This window comes from Battus philenor, unplaced genomic scaffold (assembly GCF_028537555.1).
Source record: "Battus philenor isolate CCGP_79_NKW_IND1 unplaced genomic scaffold, ilBatPhil1.0.hap1 SCAF_7, whole genome shotgun sequence".
NCBI classification, from domain to species: domain Eukaryota; kingdom Metazoa; phylum Arthropoda; class Insecta; order Lepidoptera; family Papilionidae; genus Battus; species Battus philenor.
The window spans coordinates 12,524,883-12,552,265 of NW_027181737.1; the positions used below are offsets into that span (position 1 = coordinate 12,524,883).

General features: G+C 31.5%; 3 protein-coding genes across 3 annotated transcripts in view; 2 read left to right on the plus strand and 1 right to left on the minus strand.

The window, feature by feature from the left end:
• The window catches only part of LOC137930860 (uncharacterized), a 101,580-nt gene extending 96,076 nt beyond the window's left edge, over nt 1–5,504 (minus strand). The window contains exon 1 of the mRNA XM_068774197.1: nt 4,553–5,504. Coding sequence (XP_068630298.1) covers nt 4,553–5,369 — 817 coding nt within the window. The 5' untranslated portion in view covers nt 5,370–5,504. The remainder of the gene's footprint in view (nt 1–4,552) is intronic.
• A 2,037-nt stretch (nt 5,505–7,541) lies between these two features.
• On the plus strand, nt 7,542–14,807 carry Ns1 (Nucleostemin 1). Its single transcript, XM_068774267.1, has 9 exons — nt 7,542–7,649; nt 7,817–8,106; nt 8,540–8,729; nt 9,878–10,102; nt 10,421–10,604; nt 11,724–11,946; nt 12,282–12,389; nt 13,312–13,476; nt 14,444–14,807. Exons 1-9 carry the CDS (start codon nt 7,631–7,633, stop codon nt 14,774–14,776), a joined length of 1,737 nt encoding a protein of 578 aa, XP_068630368.1. The 5' UTR covers nt 7,542–7,630; the 3' UTR covers nt 14,777–14,807.
• A 5,354-nt stretch (nt 14,808–20,161) lies between these two features.
• Nucleotides 20,162–25,616, plus strand: Calr (calreticulin). Its single transcript, XM_068774714.1, has 7 exons — nt 20,162–20,316; nt 20,433–20,537; nt 20,810–21,045; nt 22,732–22,929; nt 23,069–23,278; nt 24,136–24,474; nt 25,136–25,616. The coding sequence occupies exons 1-7, from the start codon at nt 20,229–20,231 to the stop codon at nt 25,154–25,156; spliced, it is 1,197 nt and encodes a 398-aa protein (XP_068630815.1). The 5' UTR covers nt 20,162–20,228; the 3' UTR covers nt 25,157–25,616.
• The last annotated feature ends 1,767 nt before the right edge of the window (nt 25,617–27,383 follow it).

A 27,383-nucleotide genomic window follows, 5' to 3' on the forward strand; every position in this document is an offset into this window, starting at 1 on the left:
AACAATGGCAGATATTGTGTAGTAGACTTGATTACCTATACCACAACAATCGGGCAAAGTTGATTCATTTATTCGTACTGTTAAAAGAAATGGCAATCGTGTACTCGCGTATATAGTAGATGCTACGAGGCTTTCAAACGCGTCCTGATCTGTGAAGAGCCAACTCAAACTATTTTTATGGTTACTTTAAAAACATATTGTAACTTTAGAAGAAGGCATTCCCCTGCTGCCTGAATAAAGCAGGGGAATATATGTATATTTATATACATATATATATATATATATATATATATATATAAATGAATGTTTGTCTGTATGTCCTTCATAGAATTGTAAACTATGCATTTGATCATGTGATGATTTTTAGCAAAATTGTTGGCACGAAGGCCAAAATGAGGCCACGAAGGTTTCTAAGTTGTTTATTTTAATTATCAATAAAATTACTCAAAATTAATTAAATATTTATGTAATGTTTTTCTCCAAATTTATTTTACTTGGTGGCGTAGCAACAAGTTGTTTAATAAATTCTTTGCACAATAATATATATTGTGGCCACCTATGTCTAACGGTGAAAGTCGTTCGACTTATAAGATAATTAACATATTAACAAATTTAATAAACATATTTAATTAATTACATGATAATTAAGAGACATTGTATGAGAATTTTTTTTGCTAAATTAAGGCAACGCATATGCCTTGAAGCGAGCGTCTGATGTGTTGATAATGATGACAACGGAATGCATTGTAATACTGTAGACGACTCAGAGAAATTACTAAATAAAGCCTAGAAAAAGGTGTCGCTAGCTTATCTTTATTTCTAGTGCTAAGCAAATATATACCTCTATTTTTATTAAACTCGTATTTATTATGTTCATTATTAACGTGTATATGGTGCTACTTAGCGTCAGCAATTCTAAAGGAGTAGAAAGATGTGTTTACACCCACCTTTTTTTTTAAAATTGTAAATATAATAATATTCTACGGATAATTATGTCTATCTGTTAAGTCATTCCATAAGGTTAGTTTAATGATAGATGAATAAGATCATATGTAATACGTGCGGCTAAATTAAGGTTTGTCTGTAAATTCCGGATAATTTACATAGATGACAAAAATTATCACTAGATGTCAGAATAATTTCAAGTCTTCGTTAAAATTGTTAGAAAACTTCCATACCTTGATAATTACATATAAAAATCTATTTTTTTTTTTGCTTTTATACCATTATTTTAGAAATTTTCTGATAAATCCGTAAAAAAACGATTTTAAGTTTAACATAACCAATGATAATTTGTTCTAAGTGTAGAAACATAAATGAGAACCATATATTGAATAATAATTTTTAATAACCAAGAAACCGACCTCTCTTTGAACAATAGAAAAACATCTCAGGTAGGCAATGTTACGAATATTGCGTAGGTGGCTTTAAGCAAAAGAGAAACACAGACAAAAAATAGTTTGATTAATAACATAATAAAAAAAAGTTTCGTAGCTTATTGATAAATGGAAATGCTGATTGTAACTACTCTGTATTCAAATCTCAAAGACAGTAACATTAATTGGTCTCGAGATAGAAGCTCCATATTAAATAGGTGCTTTGACCTCATCGGTGCGTACGTGTCGGTATGTAGGGCCCACTAGAGGCCTTTTTTTTCGGGAAACTAAATATTATTCCACAGACGATTCTCTATGTTACGTGATGTGAATACGTACTTTTGACCTTATAAATTATAAGATAATCAATTGTGTGAAAGTTTTGTTTTGTACACGTCGATATATTTATTTTTGTTTTCTGTTTATATTTATGAATCTCATTGCAAGGCACACGCCTTCATCACCACGATGATATGCCTTGCGACCGGGTGCTGCCTATACCAAACATCTCGCGACCTTGAATCTAACTTATTTATCAGTCGTAAAACTATAATCAGATTTATTAAGTTCACGTAGGTTTTAATAGAAAAATAAATCTCACTATATTATCAAAGTACATGGTTTATTTTCAATCTTTTAAACAGGGCGTCATCAAGTAATCAAGAAGAAAGAAAGCGGATTCGGACGATGGGTCGTTTGATATGCTATTGTTTATAGCGCTCGACATCTTCAGCTATCATTGTATTTTAGTACTTATGTATTTCTTTGTTTCTCATAAATATATAATTATATAAAAATAAATTCATTATCACTACATTATCATAAATAATGTGTCGTTAGTAAATGTTTGAACACTCAATTAAGACGTATCAATAAATAAACAACATTAATTCTATTATAAAGTAAATAATTATTTTATAGATACCAGAAACGGAGAAATCTAGACGTTTTGACGATTGAGATATTATAAATTGTTTATTTTTAATAAAGGTCAATTTTATTAAAGATAATAATTTAATTTCGCGATTTACAATACTATCTTATCTTTATTTATTTATAAATATTTACACTAATAAAACACGCAAATAAACTGCATACACACAAACATATTAAAGTATAGACAAAATATTAGTTGTGTTTATGGTAACACAATTTTTAGTCCGAGTCTATATTATCTGTTGTTTATGTACCTTTGAATGTTAAATGACACATTCATATTTCGCTATTTAAGATGGAGCACGCCAAAGGTTGTGACGATTTATAACTAATACAGTTGTCCTTTAATTTTAAATAAAAAAAATCAGTTTTTTTATTTTAGACCGGTAACAATAAACATTCTTAATAAATAAAAGTTGTTAAAATCGAGGACGCAATTTATCAAATATGACTTTCGCTTTGAATTGATCAAATACTGATACAGTTTAAATGTAAAGCAATAAATATAATCTTTTGTCTGGACGTTATAAATCGGATTGAGAAAGCGTACAGAGAATTTTAAATAAGAAAACGATGCTGGAGTTATTGTTGCGTACGTTTAAAACAAGTTTCTCTCGTTGATAAGGCCACATAAATGTCCGAAGGTGTCGATGACTCTGAATCGTTACTTCGCGTCTAGTGTACGCGCATATAGATATGCACAGGATGATTAGTGTTTTAAATATAATATAAATTTTATATTTTTTAAATTTTGGAATGATTTATAAATATTTATATAGACAGTAATATAGGTATAATAGTAATTATAATTATTATTTTTTTGTTGAATTCAGCAAACACGTCATTGTTATATCTTTTTTTTTTCGCTTATTTACAATCAGCCCGTATAAAATGATCACTCTTAAATATGTTATGTTAATTTATTTTTTCTATTAGAATACGACTCATCAATAATTTCTAGTAAATTATAGATTCTATTCTAGTAATTCTACAAGAAATAATTTTTAAATTTCAAATATATTATCTCATCATATTTTCATTACGTTATTTATTGTACCTAAAACCATTTATTTCTGGATAAGGTGTACAATACATTAATTGACAGCAAATGAGCTCTTTCACCATATCAAAATCATTTATTTATATTTCGAATCACAAAACTAATATACAATATAATAATTACTTACATGACATGTTTTAAATTACTTTTACAATTATTTCCATATTCTCGACGTGAATATAACTTACGTATATATCTATTTCTTTAATTTATTCTTTAACAGTACTTCAATAGTTCTTATTTTCAAATTATTTAAGTATAATAAATCAGCCTGTATATTATGTATATTATTTCAAAAGTGATACAAAATTTATTGTTTATCTTACAGCTTTAGGTTGAGAACGAAGCCCATAGAAACTTGATAATTTTTCTAGTCTCTTAATTTTATGTGCTTTTCCAATATTATAAACTGATTGAGTTAAAAATATAATATGGTGCTTTAATTTTAACAAGATTGCAACACTTACTTCTTAATATAGATTAACTATTTTCAAGACTATTTGAAGAAAAATTCTGGCATAAGAACTTTTTTCATATAAATTTTTTAAAAAGGCAAATATTTTCAAGTACATACACAATATGCACAAAGGCATTTATTATATATACACATATTATTTTCTCATGAATACAACGAACATTTTTTTTTCATTGTAGTTTATTATCTACAATTTTTGACACATTCCAGACGATGATGTACAAAAATGTGTTACGTGTTTAAAAAAATACTACTATTGTAAGTTATTACCGTGTTTTCTTTAATATTTAACTGGGCGTAACTAGTGTTTTAGATATGAAACAGTCCCTGCCTGTTATATTATTTTAGGAAAAGTATAATAGTTATGTTTGTTTATTGTTAATTCTAAATTAAAAATTGCTTTTAATTACTGCACTAACAATTAAGGATAATACGTATTGTTCCAAATTTAAATACTTCTTGACAAATTGTTTATCGTCGAAAATTGTTTTATGGCGCCAGTTGATAAAGATCGTCGAAGTATTAAATGTTATCGTAGTTGGCACTAACGTTCGTTTCTTGTAATCACATTAATATCGTGACAAATCAGGGCCAATTGCGATAACACAAAGTAAAAATTACGTATCGCAATTATCTCTATATAGCAGAAGTATAAAACAAGCAAAATAGAGAAAAAATGAAAACTAACTTTTCAAATGATCTTACCATTAAACGTGTCGTATGCAGTGGGCTGGTAATCCTCCCGGAAGGTGTCCTGAGCGTAAGCTGCAATTAATGAACTCTTTCCCACAGCTCCATCACCGACCAACACACACTTTATCTTCTCTTTATTCCCACATTTCACTTTTCGTTTGTCTTTTATCTGAAACATCCTATTCAAAGTCCTCCTACTCTTTTTGTCTCGCACCGCCCATTCGTTCACTTTATCACAACAGTTCAAATCTTCCGACACATCATCCCTTATTACAGTGTGGCCGTTTTCTTCCGCAACCTCTGAATAATCGTAATCATCGTCGTCTCGGCGGGAAATCGGAAATTGGCTGGGACTATGTACACCGAACACAAAAGGGCCGTCTCTCTCCGGCAAACGGTTAGCGAACCCGTTCACCGGAGTCGGCGGCTTCGCGTAATGCACTGTCGGGGCTCGGTACTGGCTCGAGAGATATTCAGCCGACGCGTGAGGATCGAATCTGAAGACAAGCTCCGCTTCTCTGCGGTCCAAGCTCAGATCTGGTGTCGTTACTTTGTCCTGAAAGTAACCAACTTTTTCCCGCGCTCTCGCCTCTTGCAATCGCTTTTCGAGTTCGACATTCGACGGTTTCCAATAATCCGGTCGGTATTCATAATAGTCAGTCGGCAGATTCCGGGGCGCAGGCAAAGGCCGGTGTGGACCGAAGTCGCGGGGTGGCGCGCGAGGAGGCACCACTACTGGCTTTTGCGGTTCGGCGAGCAACGGCCGGCGCGCCGACAGGTTCGCGTTCGCGTTCCTGTTAAACATGATACCTTCTAAACTAGGAGACATTTGCACTGTCACAAACGTTGGAAACGAATAGATTTATCTAAGAGTGCGGTCGCGCACATTACTCGACTTCGCAATTTAGACGAGCGCGTGAAAGTCTAAGCGAAAATGCAACGCGAAGCGACGTGCGCCAACGTCGGAGCTTGGCACGTAACTGACAAGCGATTCGAGTGGCCGAATAATTAAGTTCGAGTCGAGTCGACGAGCATCGGAATCGGATTCGCGCCGGCTCCCCTCGCGCGTAGAAATGACCTGTTGCTTCTGTTACCTGTCCCAGGTACAAGTTTCGCTGTACAAATGCAGCTGCCGGGGAACAAAGCCTGCCCGGCATATGGCGACGCAAGACTCGAACTCGCGACTCATTCAACGAAATACAAACGATGAATGAACCGCGACGTGTTTTGTTTACCCTATGCCTGCGATACTCACATCGGCATGCACGAATTATTTACAACACGACAGCTAAGGAATGATTTATGTTTTTGAATTGAAATAATTATTATTCTGTATATGTTAACACTGTGAAAATAATACTAGACGAAACAACATAGAAGAGTTATTGTCAGGATATAAAATACAATTCAATAAATTTACTTTTAAATAATTAAAATTCATACAATACAATATATTGTTTTATTATATATAGCTAATAAAAAGTATAATACCAATATGCCATAAAATAAATGCTCTTCAAAGTGAACGGTAAATAAACAAGCTAATTAACTCCTTCACAAAAATATCTTCATTATGTTACTTATTATCGAATAGTAATGATACTTTTTTTTTAATTTATTCGTATTTGCCCTTTTTAATGTAAGCTAAAGATTAAAATGGTGTTTAGTAGCTCTTTGAGGAATTTATATGTTATATTAATTGATCACTTAATCCTCTTATAATAAGCACATATCAAGAACATGAAGTTGCATAACATCATTTTAACATATAAAATTAAAGCTATACAAAAAACACAATGCGTACCAAAACACTAGTAGCGTTTTTGAAAATCAAATCAGATCAGAAGATTCAGACTTTTTTTCTATGCCCCTTGCGTTGGTACCTATGAGTGCAAATCAATAGAGATAAAATTTCCCTTCTTTTAAACTGACAAAAACGCTTGAATTATTAAATACACATTTTGTTCGATGTAGATTAACAAAAAACTTTATTTTCATCGGCTCTTATGTACAAGCCTTTTAATAATTAAATTATTTTAGTTCAATACTTATTTTTGAAAGTAAATTACGAACAAAGAAAACACTTTCATTTTATATATTACGAGTATTTATTAGCTGGAACGAAGGCTATAAAATACACATTTGAAAGCAAAAGTTTCACATAAGGATAATTAGAATAAGCTATTGTCTCATTCGATAGCAGGTTTTACCATAAAACTAAAAAAGATACTCAAAAGAAGTTATTTTTATCTACTATATATAAATAAATCAACCTTATACACCGAAAAATTTTAATTTTGGAATTTTTGTACTACAATACAAAACTATAATTCATTTACAATTATATTTAATTTTTGACTGCTACTGGATAAACATAAACCTTAAAAATTAGTCTTACTTGTGAAGACTTCCTTAAATGTCATTAAAAAATTTAATTGTGTTTTTATAATTTTTGTATTTTAGCTGTATTTACTTAGAGTACTTTTTTATTGGTAGCAGAAGAACACCATTGGTATTATTAGCATTTATAGGAATAGCCGATTAGAAATGGTAATTAGCCTCAAGAGTTTTAACTAAGGCCGTTAAATATATTTAACCGAATTTGGACGACACTGAACTAATAGAATGCTCTGGCTGACGGCTGTAAAGTAATTATTTATTAATTTATTGTACTATAAATACTAAAATGCGTTTTTCTAAGTTTTTGAATTATTAACAAGCATTACGCCAAACGATGTTTTAGATATAAAACAATTTATGGTTTAAATATCTTTTTTTAATTTTATTAGTAAGAATCATAACGAACGTCAAAATTTTCATAATATATATATTTAAAGTATTAGAATATAATTGTTACGGTAAATATCATTAAATTAGAAAATATTTTGAAAGTTGTGTAAAACTTATTTTCCTATTTTTTTATGCGGGCAACAGCGTTAAAAGCACGTGTTGATATTACGAAATGTCATTTCATTGCGAAGTGTCAAAATAATGTGTAAAGCCTTAAATGCGGTTATGTTGTATATTAATTAACCGCAAAACATTATAATTAAAGAAAGTTTATTATAATAAGTATTCTATTAAACTGAAATGGCGAAGTTTAAATTAAGTAAGATTCATATTTAAATAATACTTTTAAAACACTAACATTTTCATACAAAATTCATCTATCTTTAATATTTCTAATGTAATGTGTATACTTTAAACTTTTAAGCGTTTTTTTCAACCTAAAATGTTCTCTTTTTACAATTTCTTAATATGGTATTTTGGTTTTAGAAAAACCATCTAAAAGACAACCAGCACGTCTGCGGTATAAAATTGAAAAGAAAGTAAAAGAACACAATAGAAAGTTAAAAAAAGAGGCGAAGAAAAATCCCAAATCGAAGAGAACTAAGCCCATTCAAATTCCAAATGTTTGTCCTTTTAAAGAAGACATTTTGAAAGAAGTTGAAGCTGTGAAAAAACATAAAGAAGATGAAAGGCAGAAGAAGAAAGAGCAAGCCAAATTGGAAAAGCAAAAGGCTTTAGAAGAAAAGAAAAATAAACCCATTGCTATGGATACTTTGGTATTTATCTATATTCGATTTTTTATTTAAAAAAATGTATTGACCCCAAAAATAAGAGGAAGATTTTTTATTGGCATAAAATTGTACCTACCATAGTATGTCATTTTTAAAATTTATTGGCCTCTTTTTCTGAGTTACTGTTATGGGTTTAGTTGTTATCAATAATTCATATACCTTCTTTCTTAAGTAATCATCCTCCAACAATATCTTGGTGGTGGATTTAAGGACTCTCCCTATCTTTTTCATCTCTGGAATACCACTTGGTGACTATTTGGCAACATTTTTCTTAAAAGTCTTGGTCATGATGTGTCCGACTATCTCTACTTTAGTTGACTGAAACAGGTGTTCAACATTAACTTTTGGTTGTATCTCTAATTACACTGCATCTTATTTTATCTGTTTTTTTTTATAAAGGAAGTTTAATTTTTTATAGGTAGCTAATGCAGAAGCGAGAGGAAAAGTTCATGATGCATTCAAAGGGAGTGAAGGTGCAAATGGTGATGTTGAATTTGGAAAAGATAGACAGCAAGAGAATTCCTTAAAAACTTATTACAGAGAATTTAAAAAGGTTATTGCGGAAGCTGAAGTGATTCTAGAAGTTGTAGATGCTAGAGATCCATTAGGTAAATATTTTATAGTTTCTAATATCAACTTTAAACCAAGATTTTTCATTTTTGTAATCATAAATAAATTTTCCGCATATCCTATAATTAATGCTACAGAATGTTAACAATTGTGATTCATATTATTGTGAAACCATCATCAAGAGATCTCTAAAATGGTAATGTCTAGCAGCCCCTGCCAAGGTGCCTTAATCTTGGGTACTTTAACAGAGGTTTTAGACCTAGCTGCTTCTGTGCTCTGTACCTTGGAACTTGCAAGTGTACAAATGCCACTTAAATGGAATTATAAATCATCATCAGGTCAAAAGTTATCAATCAATAAATAATAAATATCAAGTTATCAATTTACTATTTATTATCATATAAGTATCCTGCATTGTGCATGTTAAAAAAAAAAGAAATTTAACTAACATTGAGAACCACCCTTTGGTCATTTTTAAATTCCTTATTTTACATTCATATGCAAGCATTAAATAAAATATATCTCAACTTTGAATGGTTTATTTAAATATATGCATGAAATCAATGAGAAAGAATCTAATCATTAGTTGAAATTTCCTTAGTTAAAGTGCGATTAAATTGATGTTAAACAAGTTGGCTTAAATCAACCCTTGTTTTCATAATCAATATCAACTTTTTGATTGTTAAGCAATTCTTGCAAAAAGACATGAAAACTGCGAGACATATTTTGACTTAATGTTGTCAAATAAAACACTACCATTTAGAAAAAAGCAATCAATTATAACAATTCTTGTCTTATTATAAAAGAACAATAAACATAGTTTTTTTTTCTATGAAAATTAAAATCATTTTTTCTTTGATTAATTTATAATAATGCTATCATCACTACAATACTCTTGTGGAGCAATGAAGAGATCCTGAAACTTGCTGTGTTGTGGTTTTTGAGAAAAACTAATTTGGAGTTTTCACATGGTGTAGCAACCAAACTGTTAAGCTGGTTTAATATATCATAGTCATGGTCAAACATTTTTGGTAAACTAGAGAATTTACTTATAATACCTATTATTTTTCCGACAATGCCAACAAAAGCTAAAAATTCAGACAATGGTTTTTTGAAACAATTTCTCATACTGCTTTCGAAAAACAATTTTGCTGTCCAATGCCTCACAGTTTTAATTTATTTTAAGGAACAAGATGTATCCAAGTTGAGGAAGCAGTACGAGAATCTGGAAAGCGTCTGGTATTAGTACTTAACAAAGCAGATTTGGTTCCACGTGGAAATCTCACAGCATGGCTGAAATATTTGAGAAGGTTTGCACCAACAGTTCCATTCAAAGCATCTACACAAGATCAGCAACATAACCTAGGCAGGAGGAAAATGAAACACATAGTTAAAGAAAAAGAAATGAAAGGTAATATATATAACCAGAGATTTTTATGTGCATATTTACCAAATATTATTTTTTGTTTAAAAAATTTGTTATAGTTCCTCCCATTTGCTTTCTGTGTTTTATTACAAAAGTGTTTTCATATAGGACTAGCTAACACAGCGAAGGCTGTTTAGCAATATAAATTATTTCTAGGTTGTATATTTACATATATAATAATAACTAATGTAATATAAGTATGTGATTTAATAAAAATATATAGTTAAAAAGTAAAAAAATTGTGTTTTGTGTAATTTTGATTTTATTATGTACATTTTAAAATTCTTTATTTTATTATTACAGGATCAGCATGTGTTGGGGCCGAGCTCCTTACGAGTCTTTTAGGTAATTACTGTCGTAATAAGGGCATCAAGACATCGATAACCGTTGGTGTCGTTGGTCTACCTAATGTTGGAAAGAGTTCCATCATCAATAGTTTGAACAGATCCAAAGCTTGTAATGTTGGAAGTACTCCAGGTGTTACTAAGTAAGTTAAAAATTATGTTTTCACTAGCTGTCCCCCAAATGCCTTGCAATATTTCTAAAATAAAAATGGTCTAAATAACGTCTTATTACATCAGCTATCTTCCAGTAGATTTAAGATTAGCTGAAAGAGACAGACATACGAAAATAAAAAAATAATGTTTTTCATATATTTGCCATGAATATATTCTTATGCATGTAGTATAAAAAGGGATATTTTTATAATACAAACAGATATTTTAATTTTTAATACTTGTATGTCGCCTCAGCCCACAGACGCACACTGCAAGGCTTAGGCCTCCTCCAAACATATCTATGGGGGATAAACTATAATCACCACGCTTGACAAGCTAGTTTACGATGGCAGTATTTAGTATTATGGTAAGCAGAGAACGCTGCTGCCCATCTTCTGGAAACTTGATTGTGAGCAGTGGCAATCCCATATTATTAATGCACACAATGTGAATTATATGCAAAATTGGGTCCCGGAAATCGAACCCTCGACCTACGATCGTAAGTCAGTCTTTACCGCTGGGCTACCACTGCTCAATTTTGTATTAGAAGTGTTTTAAAAGGTTTTTTTTATGAAAGATTATTGTATATCGTCATCATCAGAACTTTTATTTCTACCACCAAATAGTAATTATAAACTTAATTTCAGCCATTGGAAGTCCACTGCTAACTAAGCCTCTCACATATATTTCCAAAAAAAAAACAATTTAAAGCCTACTTCCAAGGATTTCCGACAACCTAGTTCTATGCCGGTCTACACTTCAGACACTTATGGCCAAAAGTGGTCATATGTTTATTGCTATTTGAACTTGCAAATCTGGTTGACTGTGTTGATTACTTTTGATCGCCTGTAAAACAGTATGAGATTTATATTACTATATTCCACACAGAACAGTTCATACTTGCTTCCAGATGTAGTATAAAATTATACCTAATTTTGAGCTAAACCTTTACTATCATAGCTCTACAATCTATAATCGAAGAAAAGATTTTCATATCCAAGTCTCAACAGAGGCAGCATATACGCTGTGATTAATAATAAGTGAAAAGTTTCCTGGAATTTTATTATCATTTTTTTTCAACTTAATTTAAGAAATATTATTTTTTCCAGGCAAATGCAAACGGTACAACTAGACTCAAAGATCAAGATCCTTGATAGTCCTGGAATAGTTTTTCATACAGGGTCAGACAATGATGCTTCGGTAGCATTAAAGAATGCAATAAGGGTAGGCAGCCTCAAAGATCCAGTGACGCCGGCGACAGCGATATTACAACGAGCCCACAAGCAAACACTTGTCGATTTGTATTTTGTCCCGCAGTTTAGTACTCCTCAGGTGAGAAATCATTTATACAATTTTATATACCAACGTATGATATCTATTCTTTAAAAACAAATGATTTTGGGATAAGGTTGGTTCTTCAACCAATACATGTCCACTTTTTCTTTTAATTTTCAATTTTTTTTTATTTGAAAACTCATTTACTCAATAAACCTACATATAATTTTGAAGCATGTCCATATTAATTTATGTATGTCATTTTTAATATAATATACAATATAACGATTTTAATATACATAGGCTAAATTATAAAATAACTATTTGCTTATAGATAAACTTTACTATTATCATAGTGTCGATTTTATTAAATAAAATGTATAACATTCCAGGAGTTCTTCGCAAGCTTAGCGTCGCGTATGGGCAGGTATAAGAAGGGCGGTGTGCCGGATCAGGAGGCAGCAGCAAGGATACTTCTCAACGATTGGAACACTGGAAAGGTATGTTGACACTTGTAACACAAATAATTGTTTACAGCTAAAAAAAACATGTTCGTTTAGGAAAAATAGAAAAAAAATAATTCGTACAAGATTGTTATCTGTGATTTTCAATATTGGAGATAAAACGACTTGATTTTTTTAATTAAAATATAGGAGTCTATATATATATATATATATACACACACACATATATATATACATATATGTATATATATGTATAAAAACTATAAGTCACAGATTAATTGGCAAACAAGAAAAAAAAACCGGTATAATATTAATGACATTGTTTTAATGACTTATAGCACTTGGTTAAGGCGGAGCTCAATTATCTCAATCTATTTAACTAAACACCAACTTAACTATATGATGATGCAGCTAATGCCCTCCTGCAGTCAAATCATATCAGCTTAGACAAACTGACTTACCTCGAGACACTAGGACCACTGATAGTGGAGACTAAAACACGGGAGTTCAGAATAAAATTACATTAGTTTATGTATAAAAAATAACCAAATAATATATAAGTAACAATAATATAGAAAAATATCTAAAAGACTAGTCATTTTATAATAAATTGTTTATGTTATTCAACCTACTTGATCGAATATAGATGACACAAGGAGCTGGAAATGGGGTGGCTGTAATCGGTTTTATTGGAAATATATGGTGGAGGGTGGATTAATGAATCCAAATTCTAATGAGAAGACATTCTACTGCTGAAATGATTATGATGATCAAAGGTAGTATGTGTAGCAATATTGTGTAGATTTTGGAAAACAATTAATATTGTTCTCAAAATTTAAATTTCTGTTTATGATCTTTTCTATTAAAATAAGTTCACCACGTCCAATTTACCCGAATTTCACAGATACCTTTTATGAACTTCCTCATTTTTTTTTGTTTACTATTGTAATTTTCCCAGGTTCGGTACTTCACAGAACCTCCGGAAGAACAAACGGATGTGCATGTTGATGCAAAGATTGTCTCTGAGATAGCCAAAGAGTTTGACATCAAGTCATTTGAATCAATGGAAACTGAAGCTATTAATGCTTTGCAAGAAGGAAAAGACGACGTTGAAGGCATTAAGGTATGAATGCAATATTGTTTTAATTTTTTTTCTAGGTATATAAAGCTTCTCTGACAAATAAGTGTAACATTTACTCCTCTGAAGCTTTTATAATTATAAATAATCATCATGTATAACGTGATCACTATGAAAAATATTACATTCATTTCATTGAAATGCGACAAGCCAATAACTTCTGGCTGTACAAATTCTGCAGGTAGATAATTAATTTTAATATGTTTTAATTATAAGCCAAATTTTTAAAACACTTTTCACTTTTTATTATTATTTATTATCATTTCTCAAACCATGAGCTATATATTCATCCCTTTAAAGCTTTTATGTCTAAAGCCAATCATCTTGTATAAACTATGAGAAACATCCCCACCGAGTTCATTGTGGTTTCTTAGATCATGGCCCGTATTTTCAATTATGGCGAAGTTTCTATTTTATAATATTTAACATATATATATAATTTTTTTCTTTGTATTTTTATCAAAAAGGCAATTAGACGGATACGCATTTTACTGTATTCTACGGAATGTTAAGTAAACGGTCGCGGTTTTGATAGTACTACATTAGATATTGCTTCCAAGAAATTAGCATTATACATTATACATTTAGCGTTTTAAATTTCTTTTGTCTAAAAATTTAATATAGTGCACTTTTAAATGCGGTAATAAGGTGGTTAAAGGTACAGATAACTGTAATGGGCATTAACAACAGTAAAGATCTCTAGAGATGTTTTTACACGCGGCTGGTTTTTTTTTAAAGAATTTCAAATATTAAGTTTTATTTAATGCATGTAATTTGATTGAAAAATTCTTTTCGAATCTCTTTGTTGGTGGGTTTTCAGATGTATTTACTGTCTCTGTCCAAGAAATGCATTAGGTCACAGATTACTCAAGAATTAATATAGAAATCAAAAATCAAGACAAATCACAGATTAAATATAGAATAGTTTAAAGACAGAAGTTTTTTTTTACAGATAACAAGCACAGGACCTGTCAAAGCTGCTTTGGAAGATGAAATGCAAGTGGACGAAGATGAATCTTCATTGCTTCCCAAAAAACTAAACATTAGATCCAAGTTGCAGAAAGGTGACAAAGCACAAGGAAAGGAAAAAGGCGACCCGGAAATGCTTATAGAAGGCAACACAAAGCAGAATAAACTTCGCAAGATGCAGTTTAAAAAAGATAAAAAGAAGCAAAAGAAATTTGAAAAACAGACTGTGAATCTGGCGGACGTGTTGGAAAACGTTACTCTTACAACTTTAAACAAATCTGATGATTACAACTTCAAGGAAGACTTTTCTCTGTAGAATTGCCTAATAAACTTGTTTCTATGTTGTATTATTGCATTTCCCAATTTTTATTACATCCCTGGTAAAATTATTTATAAATTTGCCTGTGCTTGCAATTTAGAAATGGCAAATTAAAAAAAAATTAGTGACATCTGTCTTTAATAGGTCTGCTATTTTTGATTACTTGCCAAGATGACATAGATATTTATCTGTCAATAACACGTTGGCTTTTTTTCTTTAAAAGTTGATATTAAAAACTTTTTTACTTTATAAGTCTAAAATATATTTTTCGGCCCGTTCTTTTATTTATTTATGCACAGTTCACGCCAAAATAAACCATTAAAAACATCTTAAAGGAATACCAAAATTAGCTATAAAAATACATCTTAAAGGAAAGGTAATAAAAATAGATAATAACTGAAAATTTAACAATTTATGCAGCCATTACAACCTTTAAATGAGACGAGGGACATGAAGGAAAAGGCAGTTGAAAGTGTACATACTAAAAAAACTACATACTATATATTTCAGAATATAATACACTAAGGACTTGCACACAAATACATACATTATTACAAACAAATATATATGTTTATGTACGTTTTACATGAAAAAGGTACAGGACCTATTATACTTTAGATAAGGATAAATAGTATATTTGTAATGGGTGTGCAAAAGTAGAATGGTGTTATCTTTATATCGGCATGTTATCGTTGCATAAGTCACGATAACATACTAGCATACTGCCCGAATTGGCAGAGTGATTTTGACTGAAATATCTATATAATAGTATATATCTTATATAGGGAAATATGCCGTTCTGTTCCGTCCGTCGACAATGTGTTCATCGGTAGGAATGTCATTATTTTAAATTGTTAGATTATTCCTACGAAATTACACGGCTTTTTTTTTGTAAGGTCGACAGATAACGCTACTAGTCTTTACAAAAGATAAATAATACGTGGAATTTGGGGGCAGCTCACTTACTAATTTGTTACTGCATTTAAAAAATATACGATTGGGGCTAATTCATTTATTGAGTCGGATTTACACCAACCATCTGCTTGTTCCGCTATTGTGTTATGCATTATTACAGTTTGTGAAGAAAGTCTGTGGCGGCTCTCTAGACTAAACGTGCTGTCCTTCCTTCAGACGCACTACTCGTAGACATAAGGCCGGCGTTGGAAATATCGAGCTGTTCGATTTTATTGTGGATCTATGTATTATACAAGTCAACATCTATACTAGTTTCATTAAACCAAAGCGGAAGACGACATGACAAGTTGTATAAATTAAAGGATTCGTCTGATTTACACACGCTATAAACATGTTGCAACACAGAATGTAAACATTCCGTGAATGGTATAATATTTCCGCGGGAATACATTCTAATATATATATATGAATGGTTATATAATGTTAATACAAACAATGTACAGTGGCTCAAGTCGAGGTCCTCGAGCTTTGCTACCATAAAACAGGTCTTAGATTAAGTGCAGGATAGAGATGAGCTGCCGCCTTTACCCTACGGAATCTGCAAATACCACTAGAGCGGCAATGGACGTGTGTTCAAAAAAATTCAACGCAAGTATGTTTCAATGCTTTGTACAGTTAATGCATTACTTTGGCTTGGGGCCAGATGTGTACTCCTAAATCATAATTTTGTAGTCAAACACCGCATCGCCTTCTGCTAACATATAGCTTCCTATTGTAACAATACAAAAAAAACGTATTTAAACGTTTGGTGAATTAATGCCAAATAACGTATTCAAAAAATGATTAAAATTTTATCTATTGTTTCCAATTAACCCTTAAAACAAATGAGTGCGATAAGAATTAATTACATTTAACGATAAAGACATTCAGCTAAAAGCGGTATAGTTGAAAAACTGCGTAGCTATATACTTTAATGTTTTTTTTTATTAAAACGGTTATGTTAGTTTTAATAATTTTTAATTATAATCTTATAGGTTTTGAGACATAAGATTTTAGTTAATCTCTGGATTATTATGAATTATATGCTAATATTGATTGTCTATCACTATAATTAATATAATTTTAATGATATTTGTGTTTTAATAGGGTATATATAAAGATATCAACCGCTATTTCTGATATTATCATTTGACAGATTATTCATTACACCTAAATTACGAGGACCATTACTGATATAGAAACAATTAGGTTAAATAGATTTGTTATCTATTTGTGTTTTTATTATAAAAATGTAATACTGGGCAAATGGTACTTATGTTTATGATTTTACACAAACGTTGTTCGAAGGTAAACAGCAAAAAAATTGTGAAACGATTTTTTTTCTTTGTTCATATAGCTCTTTTGTTTTTATTTAATAATACGGTGTTAGTATTACAAGGTTTTAAAATCATCGACACTTTCTTATACTTCAGGCGGCGATAATTGAGACCGGGCGAGAATGGTCTCTTTATTTTTAGGGTTCTGGAGGGAAATCTGGAGGTTCAAGATACCCTGCCTCTAGAAGGCGGACAGTGTTATGTAGGATTCCTACCCATTAATATCTACAATGAATGGGGACTCCGGTAACTCTTTAAGTAATTTTTTTGCCTCTTGCCGATCTTTTCTGCATGGCTTTTGACAGGGTTGGTGTTGTTGACGCGATCTGCTTTTCTTAGTGGTTCCATTATTCTGGACTTGTCACCATCTACACAGAGTCAAGCTGGATTGCTCCAAATCTATGCTAATAATGTATATCTAGACTCATAATAAGAAGATATAACGTGCATTTCTTAGACATTTTGTTTATCAAGTATACTTTATTAAAGATCGTATAAACATCCGACGTCGGATATCGGATGAAGGTATAGGCAGTTCCAGCTTAGGGTCCGGTAGTTGTCCGGTAGCAATGAGAGCACAAATCTACTCTCGGGGAATGGTTCTTCGAAGCAATGAACACACACATCGACTCGGGAATAATTATCCAAAGCTGTTAGTTTAGTTAAACGAATTTAATTATTGTAAATTGTACGGTGTTTTCTTAAAATAAGTCTACCAATTTTAAAATTATACTACATATATATATTTATCTACAGCTGTAAAATATATTGTTTGTAGTAACATAAACTCGACTCTCATGTCGCGTTATCTGTTGTTTTTATATAAATTTTTATCCATTTTCATGCAGTTGGTGAACAAATTACAAACGTGTAAATGTAGCAATAACTACTGCGTGCTAAAGAGCGTGTATATTGAACATTTGAAATGTCCGGCACGCAAATGTTAGTCCTTCACTTATTACGATGCACATTATCTATGATATTTACATGTATACCTCTAACTACTTGCAATTTAAATGTATGTAAAGAAATATTTTCAATACAGTATGTAAATATATTATATCGCAAATATATATAGGACCTAGTGTTATCTAGTGGCGAGCCGGTAGATGCGGCGTGGTTTTTTTTAATAGTTTTATTTACAGGGTTTCTCTAACATAGAGTCTTTATATCTATTTACAATTTCTAGACAGAGGGGAAAATTCACCAAAAACGAGCTGTTGAACCGTTTAGTTCGACTTTTGGATATGTCAAAAATGTATGAATGAAACTTTTGCCTACGCCTAGTAGTCCGATAAAGAAATGGAGATGGCACAATCAGTTCGAAAAGAGCCTTCGATTTTTTTATTAAAACCTTTGCGTAACCGTTTCCATACGCATTTTAGACAAATATTCAAGTGTAAAACAATAGGCAATTTTTAAATTTATTTCCGTACACAAACTTTGACTTTTTTATATAATTACCATTATTTTTTTTCTTTCAAGAGTCTTTGCGACACTCCATAGAACAGTCTGGAGCTCCCAAAGAATGGGAGACTTAGTTACCATAAAAGTTAAGTGCTGTCCGCCCTCAAACTCAACCGTAACCCGTAAATCCATAAAGTTAACAGGACATTTGAGCAATAAATTCATTGTTTTCTTTTATATAGTAACTCAATGTAATATGTATTCATAAAACTTATATTTATATTCCGTAACGCAGGCAAGATTCAAGGTTTTCATATACCACTCGACTATAGCGGCATAGGCGACTTTTTAAGCAGAATTGTACGAGGTATTAGTTTTAGAATAAAAAAATACAAATATATATGTCTTTTTTTCTTTTATTTATCAAAAAATTTAATTACATTATTAGAAACATATATATATAGCGCACATCCATACCATTTAGAAACGTTAGTTTTGCAAAGATACCGGGATAAACAATTTTGTCCAGTACTGATAGTGTCTTTTAAAAATTCATTCAACATTCAACGGGATCGGTTGGAAGATACCTGCATCTACGTTAAAAAAGATTAATTATGTATTTAGATACTTATATTACACAGTTATTAATTCACGATACAATCCAAGAAATGATAAGTTAACCAGGATCCTAAAACACGTTACCGTGAAATGAGCAGGCGCTATAAACAAGTCAAACCAGACTTATTACCATTATGTGTCCTTACGTAAATTCGGCAATCGAATATAAACCTGTCAAGAATTCTGATCAAGTCTATATTCTGTATTTAGGGTATTTGTACTAAAATTAGAAGCTTACAAGTCACAAAGCCATAAAGTAGTCAAACACAATGTAGTATTTTTGTCTTTGTTTTTTTGATACGAACATTATCGTACCGATAAAGCTATCCATTTATGTTGGAAATTGAATACGTTTTAAATATTATTCGGTGTAAATAAACCGTCATTGTTAGTAAAAATTAATAAACACATTTTAAAAAATACTTTCTCGATTTGAACGTAAATAATTTGTTGCAATGAAACTAGCGTAACGTAGAACCACGTCGCTTTGTATTTGCTCTCTCGCTTTCGCTTTGGTAATTTTATATAGGCATCTCTTTCTGATGCCTTGTACAACGATGATTGGTAGAAAATTGATTCACCAAGCCGAACTTTCTCGATCATTCATATAGTACTAATATTTTTATTAGTGAAATCACACTTTATATTCATTTCTCATAAAATATATGTTCATGAAAATTATCAAAAGTTTTGCGTTTATTTATAAAATGACAATAATGCCTTTTAACAATTAAATTTTTGTTTTAAAAAATCTAATTTCGTATTTTCGCGCCTTTCCATTCATTAAATTCGAGTAGTGTGTTCAATTCTTATTTGCCATTGTCGGACCAATGACAGCTTTCCATCTGTCTGCGTAATATGACGTCACATTAAGGAGATATTATTTTTTTGCTCTCTCAGACATAAGCGATTTCACGTAAGCATGTTTCATTCCAGATCGGTCCACAATTTTGTACGGACACGTATGTTTATTTCTTTCTCTTTCGTGTTGCACAGGTTTTTGCATGTGCGATAGAGGTGGTTGATAGACGACGCAACATACCGGTAGAAATTAAATAACAGTGAACTCGCCAAAATTCGAAGTTATTCGTGGCTAGTCTCCTGACAAAAGAGGGTGGTTGTGTTGAATCAAAATGAAGGCTTTAGCGTTAGTTGTTGTCAGTGTACTGGCAATTTATTCAGTTAATTGTGAAGTGTACTTTGAAGAGAAATTCCCTGATGGTAAGATTTCCCTAATAATAAAATATATCATTGTACTCGGACCGGCTTGCGGCATGTGCTTATTGATTTAGGACGCCGGTCAGCGTTCAGTATTCTCATTGCTTGTACTATTACAGATTCATGGGAATCCACTTGGGTATACAGCGAGCACCCTGGCAAAGAGTTCGGCAAATTCAAGCTGACTTCTGGGAAATTCTTCAACGACCCCGAAGAAGATAAAGGTACGCGAACCTTTCTAATCCGACTTCAATAGACCTTTGATTTGTTGTTTAGTATTTTTTACAATTAATTTAAATACAGTACATACAGTAAATGGAATTATAAATCAAATTTGATAAGTTCCTCATATTTTCTCACTATTATTTCCACTATATATATTTGTAAAAGTATCTCATACAAATATATATCTTACATCGATAAATATCTGACAATGTACTTTTTTATCATGGATGTATGTCGTTCAATTAATAAAATAAATTTTATTAACCTACAGGTCTCCAGACCTCTGAAGATGCCAGGTTCTACGCTCTCTCGCGCAAGTTCAAGCCTTTCTCCAATGAGGACAAACCTCTGGTTGTGCAGTTCTCTGTTAAGCACGAGCAGGATATTGATTGTGGAGGTGGCTACCTGAAGGTGTTTGATTGCAAGTTGGACCAGAAAGACATGCATGGAGAGACTCCATACGAAATTATGTTCGGGCCTGATATCTGCGGTCCTGGCACCAAGAAGGTATTATCCTAATTATTTATTTCTATGTTCATATACATATATATATCACAATATAAAAATTATGCATACATTTTAACATCTTAAATATATGTAAATATGTTACAAAGTTCATATTAGAAAATTTTATAATTCACCAGAAAATATATGTCACTTTGTGTGACTTCATAGTTTTGTGTATAAGGCAAACGTAAAGAAATCTCTTTGAAGTTGAAACAGATTAGTTATCTTAAGTATGTTGTAGGGTTTTGTGATAGTTAAAACCTTGCCTATGAAAGACTGGAACAATGAATTAGTTAATAATGTTTAACATGGTATGAAATTGAGTGGTATGATGTAACATGATGAATGAAAGTAACTGGAATATGATTATGAAAGTTGTCTTATACATGCATCAATCTGTTCAGTAAGACAACAGATGTGCGTTCTAACATTATTGTATTTTAGACAAGATTTAGTTGTATAAAGTTAAATTGCAGTTCACAAAAAATATTTAAAAAACTTATCTGTTCATTTTAAAATCATTTAAAACTCAATTCATACATAATAGGATATATATATATATCCTATTATGTATGAATTGTGTAAGAGTGCAGCCACCTAATGTAGTGGAATATATTGTAATATATCCCCCTAGAAGCCTTCTTCATTCTTGGTTACTTTAGAGGTGATCTAAGTGTGTGGGTTCAATGCCCCCCGCCTATCAAATAAGCAGTAAATTTCACTAGGCATGTGCAGTGCAGTCTTAAAATTTTACAAGTATTTTTTTAATAAACTGGTTAAGCAGTTCTGAATTAAAAAAAAAATAATAGCCTGCCGCATTCCAGAACATCAATGTTAAAAGCAATAAAGACAAACTGATAAAATGTTAAATTATGCAATGACCAAGTCATATCCTTATCACAGTGTTGATAACAAGTATAACTTTTACCAAGTTTTAATTTAAATTATTATCCAAGCTGACTAGTTTTAATATTATTAACCAATAACAGTTTTATTACAAAAAATGTCATTTTGTCTCTAAATAAGACTAAATAAATGAACACCATTTATCATTGTTACAATTATTTATTTTTAATTGATTAAAAAGCACTGTTCATATTAAAAATTTCTTAAACGCGGAAGCATATGCCGATATACAACTGCATAATTATTGTCCAAGGCCACCAGCATTTTACAAATGATTTTAAAAATAAATGCCAACTCTCACTAAAATGTCACCAGTATTCATTTCATGTTTTATAGCTCGGTTCATCAACAGTATGTCTAATTTTTATTGACACATTTCCCTATCTTTTTTAACTTAAAAAGGTAATAACATACCTTTTTACTTTAGTTATGCTTAACTGTTTCTGATACTTCACATATGATACATTGTTTGAAAACAATTAGCTGCGGTTTACAAACTTGACATTGTCTTTAATCATGATATTGGCTGAAATGTATGTAAGCAACACAGACTTCAATTTTTACAACAGTACATTCATAATAGCAAATATTACATTTATGCTTGTTTAACTATAATAAAAGCAATATATGAATGGTGTCATGTGTTTTTTGTGACATGTTATAGCATAAAAAATCATTTAAAAAATAACTAAACAAACCTATGTAATTGCTACTGTGGCAGTATATTAAAGTACTAAATACTATTTTTGCCTTTATTTTAACAATATTGTTTGTTCCCAGGTGCATGTGATCTTCAGCTACAAGGGTAAGAATCATCTGATCAAGAAGGATATCCGTTGCAAGGATGATGTGTACACCCACTTGTACACACTGATTGTAAAGCCAGATAACACTTATGAAGTGCTCATTGACAATGAGAAAGTTGAATCAGGTGAACTTGAGGCTGACTGGGACTTCCTGCCACCTAAGAAGATCAAGGTATGAAATTTATCCATAAGAATTTAAAGACAAAAAAATATAGAAAGAAAGAAAAAAAAATTAAAGAAGAAATTTTAAATATATATACACATAAGGGTTGTAATAATGCATCAACTTTAAAACAATATGATTATTTCAGGACCCAGAAGCCAAGAAGCCCGAAGATTGGGACGACAGGCCCACCATCCCTGACCCAGAAGACAAAAAGCCCGAGGACTGGGACAAACCTGAGCACATTCCTGACCCTGATGCCAGCAAACCTGATGATTGGGATGATGAGATGGATGGTGAATGGGAGCCTCCCATGATTGACAACCCTGACTACAAAGGAGCGTGGGCACCTAAGCAGGTAAAATTTATGATATAAATTTTTATTAGACCTATCAATACTAATCTTAGGCAATAGTTGTAAAAATCTGTTGCAATGCAATTGCAATTTTAGTAAACCTTGCTCTACTGAGGATTGTGACCTTTTTCGAAAAGTTTGTCGCGCAATATATTATGCCTAGAAATGTCGAAGATGGCTTCAGCAATGTAAGTAACGTAAAGTAGAAATTCTTGTGAAAATGTAACAGTTATTTTTCGATTATTTCTAGTCTCTATCAGAAAAACTTAAATTAAATCAGCATAAAATGTAAACACTGTACCAATGCGAATTTTCTTTTAAACACCAAGTATTAAGGCGTAGTAAAAGTACGCAGTGACTGCGTCATATACGTAGCTGTGGCACGAGTCTCTAAATATAGACCTAAATTTATTGCAGTAAAATCTAAATTCGTTTATGCACGTGAGCAATCGTGAACACAATGGTTCAGAAGAACGCTAAGAGTAAATGCAAAGTCCATTCACCTCTAAAACCGTTAGGTGTCGTGGAAGTGTCAATAACCTAGTGAAGTGAAAATTGATTATCATGTATGTGATAGGTAATTCCGATGGCGAAGTTTAAACGTTATCACATGTTAAGTAGGCTATATCTAAAACAACTTATTTTATAGTAACTAAAGGAGAAAAAAATATTTAACATTTTTTTCTTTATTGTCGTAAAAGTAATTTAAATGCATGCAATGCAATTTTAGTTGTATGGCTTATTTCTTAAAACGACTATCATACATAGGCAGCAAAAGTTGTCTTGGGATTTTTGATTTCATAAAACTATTTAATTATTTATTGTTTGGATAAAAATCTATAAATATTGTCTCTTTCCAGATTGAAAACCCTGCATACAAAGGCACCTGGGTCCATCCTGAGATTGACAACCCTGAATATGTCCCAGACTCCAAACTTTACAAGAGGGACGAACTGTGCGCCGTTGGCTTGGACTTGTGGCAAGTGAAATCTGGCACCATCTTTGACAACTTCCTTATCACCGACGATGTGGCTGCTGCCGCAGAACGTGGTGAGGCGTTGAAGAAGACTCTAGAAGGCGAGAAGAAAATGAAGAATGAACAGGATGAAGCGGAGAGGGAGAAGGAGAAGGCGGAAAAGCCTGATGAGGAGGATGATGATGAAGATCTTGACGATGAAGCTGGTGAAGCGGCGCCTGTTGTAAGTTAAAACATTATACACTTTATATCCCACAATGAGATTTACATTATAAAGTTTTAGTAGTTGCAGTTACTTGTATATAAAAACAAATCAGTGACTTTCACCATCTAGTTTTCGCAATACACACATTATATCTGTTGAAAAAGCCAAAGGTTCTATTAGTTAATTGGTTGTTTTTATAAGTTGATTTGAAAGCTACGCCGTCCATTTCGGCAACAGGGCCACGTGGCGCATTTCTATGTGTGTCTTGTATGACAATAACAATATGTAACAGTATGCAGAACACATTTCTGAAGAACTCTAAACGCGTCTCACGGTTGAGCTCCGTGGCTTATAGGGTTATTGAGGTTATACCGGCGAACCGCATGGCTGATTTTTTTCTTCAACATATTACTTTTTTTGCTCTTTTCATAATTTATTACCAAGGAGTGGATTTTCCTTTCAAGGATGGAAAAGTTCTTTCCGCATCTGAATATCAATATTTCAAGATTTCTTGTCTAATTATAAATATTATTTTTGTTTTCTTTGTCTCATAAGTCGCTGGATGCGCGGGGTCATGCTTTGTAGTGATTGCAGTAACTATTGACATGATGATTATTATTATTTCAAAGATAGTAAATTCTGTCTGGTAATGTAATTCATACTTTTTCCTTGTCCACAGGAGGAACACGATGAGCTGTAAAGTTCGCGTGTGTGCGTTAAAGACATTACGTACCGACGGGTACGCGGGAGTGTGTGTGCGTTGGCTCCGTAGCGCGATGTTTTAAGTCGCCATTCTGTGTGTTGTATCCAGTATCTCTTATTTATATACATAGCACTGTGTGAACACTAATGCTAATGGCGCCCCCTCTGTTACTTCGAATATATTTTAAACACGTGTGAACGAGGTTCTCGGTCCCACCATCTCGTGTGATATGTTCTAAGTGATGTGCAGATGTATGTATGTATATAAATGAATCGCGCTCATATCTTACGTTATTTAATGTTACGTTGGCGCTGTGTGCCGGTTGTACATTTGTTTTACAGCATCGGCCGCGCCTATCTGTTTTTCAATTCGGTCGCTGTTGTAAAATGAATAGAATATAAATTAGTTCTCAATTTTCTTTGTGAAATGAGTCTGATTAAAATTAATACAAATTTGATTATCATGTTTTATTTGAAGTTTCTTTCCTTGTGTTTTTTCTTTGAGTACTTATTATGAAAATAAAAACATTCGCTTTAAAATGCGAAAATAATTGTAGACCAGGTAAGTCAGTAAACAAACTTTTTTATTAGGTAACACATAAGTAACTGCAATTATTTTTTTAGGTCATAATACATTTTGTACATATTATTATTCCACAGGAAGGAAAAATGTACGAGTCGATCTACACTAATAATTCATTGTTTTAGTAGTAAATATTATTTCACTATATGAAGCAGTCTTTATATTCTTTAGTAGTGGTAACCCAGCAGTAGATATCCCTCCATAGATATCTAGGAAGGAGACCTATTGTACTTTGCCTTGTATTGGACGTCGTCGTTGCAGTGGCCGTCCAAAATATTAATCATGAGAATCTTAGGTTGATTTTTTTGGAAATTAAATTTGATCGTCATAGTGTAATTGTAGTCCACTTTATTTGATTATCGTCATGTTCGCCTTTTTGAACTTCTAATTAAAAATACATATTCCGAGTATGCATATTATTAATGTACCTTATGTTATTATGCCAGCTACTGCTAGTTTTCTTATAAAAAATCTTCAAAAATCCCATCTTCAGTTTTATTTAAAACCAACTGTAAAAATAAACGTATATTTTAGTACATTACATAAAAATTATACAATAATATTTATACTGAACATAGCTATGACGCTCTTAAACTGAAAATTAATGTGTGGTTTTTGGTAATTTTTAAATAAATTTTACTAGATAATAATTTTCACGTGCATTAACGAAATTTTAATCTGTGGTATAAATTTGATATACTTACACAAGCCTTCCAAAACTGAAAGAAAAAAAAGCATTTAATACATTAATTAATTGTTTATTTAATACTCTTTATTACATGTCAAATGAAAGGTGCATAATAACAAAAAAGTGCAATTGGCAGTCTTATCACTCAAAGCTGCTAAGGACAAGCGGATATTCGACATTTAAATAAAATATGTGTACATACATTTATGTTTTGTACACTAATAATACATAGATTGAAAACGTAAGTATAAATGAGATTATGAAAAAAGCATTAAATTAACCTGCTTGTGTTTGCAATTGCCTATAAATAATAATAAATTAATTTTATTAATGTTTGGCGTTAGCTTAAGAAACTTGTTTTTTAAACAGATTTCCATCCAAGTCAACTACACAACCACAATGCAAACTAATGTAAAGCGCGCTTAAATAAATAATAAATATTTTTTTCTTTATCCCTCTATACTTACATTTCTCAATTAGTATATATTTTTCCTTCTTTCTCTTCTTTTCTTTCTCTCTTTCGTCGTCTTTAGGCTTTTTATGTTTTTCGAATGCAGGTATACTAAAGAATTCGCCGCAAGGTTCTGGCGCTGCATCCACTGTTAGAAATAATTAATTTATTACTGTATATTTAATTTTTTTTAATAATATTAAATTCTAGTTATTCATTAATGAAATCAAACAATTGTAAAATTATATTTATCAATATAACTATAAAGATATTATTGGTCCGTATTTATGACTAAATACCCAATAAAATAAACACTAATAATTTTGTTTAAAACTATAACTGGAATAAGTTCGGAATTTGCCTTTTTAATCTAGATTTGAAAATTATTAAAAATAAGCTAGATGGCGTTGTTGTCAATTTCTTACCAATTTGAAAGGCACTGTATTTAGTGGATTAATTTCATACTGGATTAATGAATATCCAAGTAGATGTTTCGTCTCAAG